Source organism: Notechis scutatus, chromosome 4, assembly GCF_049901735.1.
Source record: "Notechis scutatus isolate UNSWTSFEM ecotype Mainland chromosome 4, rNotScu1.2, whole genome shotgun sequence".
NCBI lineage: Eukaryota > Metazoa > Chordata > Lepidosauria > Squamata > Elapidae > Notechis > Notechis scutatus.
This window is the reverse complement of record NC_142012.1, coordinates 41,376,380-41,384,600: the sequence shown is the minus strand read 5'-3', so window position 1 is coordinate 41,384,600 and position 8,221 is coordinate 41,376,380. Positions and strand designations below refer to the sequence as shown.

The 8,221-nt window shown below is 31.7% G+C and overlaps 1 protein-coding gene across 35 annotated transcripts in view; it reads right to left on the bottom strand.

Moving 5' to 3' along the window:
- Nucleotides 1–627: 627 nt before the first annotated feature.
- The window catches only part of PCM1 (pericentriolar material 1), a 50,986-nt gene continuing 43,392 nt past the window's right edge, over nt 628–8,221 (bottom strand). For 31 of the 35 annotated variants that reach the window (XM_087963248.1, XM_026667109.2, XM_026667116.2 and 28 more), the window contains 7 exons: nt 5,819–5,948; nt 4,966–5,120; nt 4,504–4,579; nt 3,300–3,556; nt 2,901–2,993; nt 2,663–2,786; nt 955–1,946 (listed from right to left, as the gene is read on the bottom strand). In XM_087963248.1, coding sequence (XP_087819374.1) covers nt 1,921–1,946; nt 2,663–2,786; nt 2,901–2,993; nt 3,300–3,556; nt 4,504–4,579; nt 4,966–5,120; nt 5,819–5,948 — 861 coding nt within the window. In that variant the 3' untranslated portion in view covers nt 955–1,920. Of the gene's footprint in view, nt 1,947–2,662; nt 2,787–2,900; nt 2,994–3,299; nt 3,557–4,503; nt 4,580–4,965; nt 5,121–5,818; nt 5,949–8,221 lie in introns of all 35 variants that reach the window. The other 4 variants (XM_087963247.1, XM_087963224.1, XM_087963228.1 and 1 more) reach the window with 1 other exon arrangement.

Below are 8,221 nucleotides of genomic sequence, written 5' to 3'. Positions count from 1 at the left end.
TCTCATTGCTAATTCTCTAGGAATTTGTCACACATTTTCCATTCATTTCCCTTGATATATATAGTGAGACTTCAAAACATAGGCATTCATGTCTTAGTGAGACTTCTAGATAAGTGCATTTTGTAATATTCTACATCTTTGGTTCTGTGTTTATTTTCCAACAATCCCTACAAAGCCTATAGGTATTAATGGAGGACCACAGCATTTTTACAAAGTACCCGATTTTGATTTCTATTGAGTGGAATGTTCTTGTTGCTACTCAAGTTTAAGCAAAAGCAAATAGTCTTCTCAAAGCAGAAGAATGTGTGCATTTGCACTTCTGAGTTGAGAGCTAAGACTAAACAAGAGCACAAGGTACAATTAAATAATATGTTAATCTTTAAAAGTATTCATTTCCCAATCCCAGGGATGTTTGCATTTCCCAATCCCAGGGATGTTTGCAGGCACTAACCCTTTTATCTTACAATACTTTGATCCACTGTGCATAGTTCACCTGAACAGCGATCTCTCCCCCCTCCCTCCCCCCTCTATTTATATTTATTTATATATTTATATTTATATATATATATATATATATATATATATATATATATATATATAAATATAAATATAAATATCTGATCATAGTGGGATCAAACTGTGTTTACATTTACTTATAAGACACATGAAAAGGAATATACATTATTTCAAATACAGTCTATCCAGGTTGGTAAGGCATCACTAGCATTTTCATAGAACAAAATTACGCATTAGTGAATGTCCTGCACATTCATGTCTAGAAGGAATTTCATATTGTTTTAACAAAAGTAACATCCCCATCATTCCAATTTTGGGAACAGAGGACTCTGGATTTAGATGTATTTTCACACAATTTTTTATCACAAGATGAACAGTTGTATTCAGAAGAAACAGTTTCTAAAGGGTACAAAAAACAATTGGTGAAGAATTCTGAAGTGGTTGAAATAACAATATATTTAATATATTTAACTTTCCTTACATTTTCTGGGCTAGTCCATTTAATCAAAATATTTTGAGAAGGTACTGTATATACAACTGTTTGGAAGAGATGATGTAAGGGAGTACGTTGGTCAGTTCAAATACAAAGCTGACATTGGCTAGGGATATTGTCCCAAAACTATGTCCACAGGCAATCACCTCAGCCATGTAGCCACTTTTGAGCTAAAGATTTATGATGACCAATGAAATGGTTGAGGGAGCAATCATTAGAGATTTAACATCTGTTATAAAGACATATATTTATTATTGTGTTATATGTGATAAGAGATTATTATTATTATAACCACTATTTAGAAAAGTATTTTCATTTCAATCTGATCTTTTTACTATAGTTTTTATTTCTCCTCGTTCTCTCTTTGCCCTCTAAATCTCTTTCTAATAAAATAATTATAGATCAGAAAAGCTTACACTGTAGTAAATTTGTCAGTTTTTAAAGGTACCCCAATATGCGGATGTTATTGCAAGAAGAGCAAAACCCTGAAGAGCAGCTTTGGATCAAGCCCGTTATCATATAATGAGAACTCAGTAACACTTTTATAAACAAGCTAGCAACAAACTGTTTTTAAAAATCAATACTTTTTTCCTTGACTCTATTATTACTCATGGCTCATCTTAGCTTCATATAGCATTGTTCAAAACACACCTACATACAAGTCAAACTTTATTTAAAACTACATGGTAAAATTACTAAAATCACCATAATAAAAACATAAGAACTGCAGCCAGGTTGAAAGTTTAGCTGTTCGAACTTTTATGAGAAAAAATTAGCAAGCCTATTCTAAAAGGCAGTGTGTGAAAAACTACTTTACATTTTATACAGATTAGAACACATGAAACGTAGTAGTGATTTTCTATTTGCATTTATCAATGAGTTAGGCCACAGAAACGTTCCAGAGGCCATTTTCATGCACTTTGAGCTCCAACAATCTCTGAAAAAAGAAAATAAAGTAACTATTTACCAACTATTCAAAATACACCTTTGTACTGAAAACAGCTCTTGGTAAATTACAGTCAACAAATATATATGATTGGACCACATGAGTTCGTTATTCTCATTGTGAAGATGACAGTTTATTGTTCCCCACAATTAATACATATTGAAGTGTATTTCCATCACTGTAAATAGGTAATAATTTTGAGTGCGACAAAAACAGTTTAATGATTCAATAATAGTAGAAAACAAAATAAGATTATCACTGAAAATTTTGTCCATTTAGAACAGAATGTTCTGGAAATTCTGGAAGTTCCAGTCTCTCTCCTGAATATCCTTGACCCTCCTCCTAAGCAGGTTTTTGGGGGATACTTCAAAAATTTCCAGAAGTAACTTCTTGTTTCTTATTGCCTTATTCTGGGAAGTTTCTTTCACTTCCCAGTCATGCCTTCAGCTCTGGGGTTTCTTGATGATTTACCACTCAAGTATAACAATCCCCTCTTACTTTTTTAGTGTAAAGTCACCAAACTATTATATAGAGATGCGCATATTATTTCAGTTAACAAGCAAAAATGCTTAAAGTCTGAATGCAGAACAAAACTAAAAATGTTTATCCAACTTTTCCTAATTCTAAAGTCTACAATCTGCATCAAATAAACTAATTGTATCAGCATGAGTAGGATAACAATAACTAAAGTAATCAAAGATTCTCACCAGGTTCCTTCAACATTTGAGGATCTCCAACTAATTCCTCACCCTGCCTTTCTGCTTCAGCTAGAATTTCTTCAGTGATACTATTTGTCTGAGACTCTGCCATCATTTTTTTCATTAGTTCTTCCTGAAAATGGATCAAAAGAGTAATTCTCACAATTTACTAGTCTTGTCCACTTGTTCTATACCATACTCTTAAAAATAATCTTTTGCTTTGTAGATTTCTTAGCATAACATTTACCTCTGAGTAGACTGCAAGTTTAAGTGGTATGTCTTCAAGTTTTACAAAGTCATCTTCATCAGATTTCTGACTCACATTTCCAGAACCAGCTTCCTATAAAGAGAATATTTTTAATTTAATTATTTATCTATAAAATGTATAACTTTACTTTCTTTCAAGGCTCAAGATCGAACTTTCTTCAGTTTTATAATTATTTCATTAAAATAATTATAAAATAATTAACCTGTGACTACTTCTTGTTATGAACAGATATAATCTTTCAGTAGAACCAATGTAACTAAACTAAAACTAAACAATAAAACCAAAGTCCAAAAGAAGCATTGTAGATAGACAATTCTCCAACCATGGATTCTTGAGGCTCATATCAGATTATATTTAAAAGACAAAAGCACTACATACATATTCATTAACCAATACAGGAGATTCTGTATCAGGACTGCCAACTACAGAGCTTTCAGGTGTTCCCGATGATGATTTTGAGTCTCCACATATTGCGTCTACAGCTTGGTTTTCATTTTCTGCTAATGGAGAGTTTGTTTTTTCTGTAGCTAAGATAATGCTGGCATTAAAATCTTCAGCAACTCTAACAACTAAGGACTGTTTTTCTTCTGTAAGATTAAGATACTGAGGTACATTAGCAGGCATATTTTGATCATCTGAAAAACAAACAATATTTGATTATGTTGCTTGCAAGGACTGGGATTTTATAAGAGTTTACATACACACACACAAAAACACCAGTTAGTGAATATGGAAAACATTTCAAAAGATTACATTAATAGATATATTTTATATAAATGATCATATTGAATAATTTAAAATTGATCTGCTATAAGTAACTCACAACTTCAATATGCTGACTTCAGTTAGACCTATTAATTGTTAAGATGGTCCAAGATAATAATTAATGTAATAATCCTTAAGAGGCTGAAAAAATAACATATTGTGCCATTTGTAATTAGTTTATATTCTGAATCCAGACTGCACCAAGAGTTCATGCTACAAATATATTACAAAATAACAGACTTTGAACAATAAGCAAATAATAATAATTGAACAATTTATACAGAAACAGCAAGAAGTTAATATGAAGTGTTCTAAGCAAAAACAATATAAAATCAACTTGTTTTGTCCATCTTTCTCTTGTTCTCCTTCTGCTGTTTAATTTTCTTTTACCTATTTTACTAATTTTAACAAAGCCAAAATAAATGTAGATCTTGTTAATGTTACTTATCTTTTCAAGTCTAAAACGTGAAATCTTAAACTCTGAAAAAGCAGGATACACTTATAAGCTCTGAAGAGCTTCTGTCACGCTATAGAATCCTTTGTGTTCTGTTTAATAAGTGTAGAGTATTCATAAAATACTGATGAGTAAATACCTAGCTTTTAAACTTCCATATAATTAACATAAAAGCAATTGTTTTTATGAGTGTATTCCTGTATTTCATTAGAATATATCTTTCTAATCATCAAAACACTTGTGAATTAATTCTACCCCAGCCCAAACCAAGCATCATCCATACACAAAGTTTCAGATGATTTCTCTGTTTTCCTAAGAACAAAAAAAATGCCTTGTAAATAAGTTTTTCTATATTCATTTTACCTTTAGTGTTTACAGATTCTTGTTCAGAAGAAAATGTTTGACACACATTTGGATTTTCTGATATGGACTGTAAAACCTGTGACAAAATAAATTTATTATTTTGACTCATTTAAATTTTAATTACTTAAAGCTCCAATCTTATTCATGAAACATATTAAGAATCTTAAATTCAGTGTTAATATTAATGTTCTGCTTCAACTAATTTAGCAAGCAGGAGAATATTCATTCATTTAAATCCATGGTTTCTAATATATTACATTATTACCAATTAAAAATCTCCATCAAACCTCCAGTATTCTAGTTTGAAAAGCTATTGTATTCTTACTTAGCAAATTTAAATTTAATTTTGCAGTTTTAACCACCAGTGCATAGTTCTAGATTTTCTAAATAGTTATGTTAATAAATCTTTCCAAAGAATGAAGACCTATCTAGCATCAAGACACAAACGCATTCTCTCAATACCTGTTCTTCGTTTTCAGCTGTAGTTTCATTATTTGCCTGGAGGGAGGTTTGAACATCTACAGGTCCTTCTTCAAATTCATCTATTTCTTCATCTTCATTTTCATCTTCTCCACTTCCATAATTAGTGAGAGCCTGAGTTTCTGCTTTAGACAAGCCTAGAATGTGTGAAATATACTCCAAACATGAAATAGACCACAATAAGAATTAAAGAAATACACATCAAAGACTACTTTGAAGCATAGAACTAGCTATTTGAGTCTTTAGATCCTAGACTTGATTCTACGAATGTAATTATGTAAAATATTTTAGACACTGAATAATGAGTAAGGATAAAACTGTGCATCAGAGAAGGATATCTAATGGCATAATTTTATGTTTACTCCCAAGTACAGACTGGATGGAAGTCTAAGCCTATTATATAAAGAAGCTACAAATGTTCAGCAATAACGGCATGTGCAGTACAATATTAAATATGAGTGTATTTCATTTCCTACTGGAGACACAAGACTGAAAGAATGCAGTGGGAACAGTTCCTTTCATACATGTAATCAACTTTAGAATGTAAGTATAACTCTGTTAAACCAGGCTCAAGGGCCAAGCTAGTCATCATAACTTTAGTTTAGACTAGCAACTATCGCATTTCATATTCAGGTTCAATGGGTGTAATAATCTACTTAATACATTTAACAATTGGATTGGCAAAAATGTAAATACATTTAACTATATTTATTTAGCATACAGCAATTTATCTATAACAAGCTAGTAACAGAAGACAGAATTAGTGATCTTTCATTCCACTAATGTAGATGCTTGATTACTTGAAATTATAATCAAAGCCATTAAAGTTGCTTACTTATGGAGACAGGACAATTTTCACTCTCTTCTTCCTGATCAGAAGGATCTGATCTTGTACTGATTGGAATTTCTCTGCTGAATATTGCAGGTTCATGAACTTGCTTAACAGTTTCAGTTTCATCTTTGTCCTAGAAATAAACAAATTTATTGTTATATAGAATAAAAGAGTTTTAATTGTTTAAGTTTTATTTTTAGTGGCAAAAATAAGGATGAATCCTATAATGTCTATTCTACAAAACATTTTACAATTCTGCTCAAATTTTATCATCTCTTCAGTTACTACTTAAAAACAGTTCGAAGGGGGAGGAATCTTGGAGTAAGGAATATGAAAATTCTTTAGTGTGGAAGAACCTATTCAGCAACTACTGCCCTTGCTTATGAACCTCGAAGGAATATCTAGTTTTGACTGCTGCTCAAAAAGAATTTAGTTTAAACAGTCTCACTATTAAAAAAATTATCAATAAAAGCCCCAGCATCACTCCAAGTTAGAACAACCTCCTAAGCACATTTCTATATGAGTGTATGAGTATGTGTGTTTGTGTATATAGAATTAATAACTTCTCTGAACTTTTGAGCTAAACATAAAAAAGTTCATTATCTTTAAAAATTAATATAGTATTCATCAGAAATGATATTCAATTACAAAATCTGCAAAAATAGAGGACATATTCTCCATTGCTTAAAAAAAATCTCTTACGAAAAACTGATGAACAGGTTAGAACAATTTGGAGTTGTTGCAGGATAAAAATTAATAGAAAGCAAACGAAATAACTAAAAATCTAACAGGAGAACAGAAGTTAGAATTAGAAAAGGTCATGGAATTTCAAGTGATAAAGTTAAATACATAGGAATATGGCTGACAGCACATTGCAAAACACTAAAGGAAAATAATTACGACAAACTATTGCAACAGGTAAAGAAGGATTTAGAAACATGGGGTAAAGTGCAACTTTCACTATTAGGCAGGATTGCAACGATTAAAATGTCTATTCTTCCAAAATTTCTTTATATATTTCAGATGATACCAATTAAAGTACACAAAAAATATTTTGAAGAACTTAATAAAATAATCGCAAAATTCATTTGGCAAAGGAAAAAAACGAGGATAAATTTAAAGGCAATGCAAGATATGAAGAGCAGGGGAGGGATGGCCCTTCCAACTTGGGAGTTGTACTATAGTGCGGCCTCCTTAGTATGGTTGAAGGAATGGATGAACTTAACAAACAAGAGAATATTAGTTTTAGAAAGCCACGACCTACAGAGGGGGTGGCATGCTTTTCTATGGGATATCGGGAAAACCACCCAGAAATACTTTCACAGACACTTAATTAGACATACATTATTGACTACCTGGAAGAAAATAAGGAGAAAACATTATTTAAAAATACCAATCTGGATTTCAACAATGGAAGCAATGATCCATCCAAATAATTTGGATATTATTAAGATGATTAAATACAAGGACTTATTGGATGCGCAAGGAAATTTGAAATTGTGGCAAGATCTTCAGGACCAGGGAGTACAAATCGATAGATGGGCATATCTTCAAGTACAGAGTAGATACAAACAGGATAAGAAATAATTTGGAATCAATAATAAACTTCAGCAACTAGACAAAATTCTATTAGGCCCAGACAAAAAAAATAACAAAATTTTATAATTACCTACTAGAGGCAGAATTAGAGGAAGAAATTGTCAAAGGGAATATGATAGCCTGGAGTAGGAATAAAGGACGTAGTATCACTTTAATAGAATGGGAGAAGGTCTGGAGTAGAAATAATAAAATCACAAAATCGGCAGCCTACAAGGAAAATGCCTATAAGATGTTTTACAGATGGCACTTTCCCCCCTCGAGATTAGCGAAAATGCAACCCCAACATGAGTCCGAATTGCTGGAAATGTAAAAAAAAAAAAAAAAGGGAAGGAACTTTCTTCCATATGTGGTAGTCTTGTATCAAGGTTCAAAAATATTGGCAGAAAATTAGAAAATGGTTGGAGGAAATGACAATAGAACAGATTGAATTTAAACCAGAACTCTTTCTATTAGGGATTTTTAATAAACAAATCTCAAAAAAAGTGAAATATACAACAATACATATTTTGACAGCAGCCAGACTGGCCTTTGCACAACGTTGGAAGTAAATTCATATTCCATCAGAGGAATTGATTATTCAAAAAATAGCAAATTGTGCAGAGATAGACATATTAATTTTGGCATTAAAAGGAAAAGATACATCAATGTCCTATGACAGCTGGAAGTGCTGGTACGAATGGATAGAACAAAGATCGATTAAACAATAAAGGGCAAAAGAAGATATGTTATAATTGTAGTAGTGAATACACACACACACACACACACACACACACACACACACACCGTGTTTCTCCAACAACCCCCAGT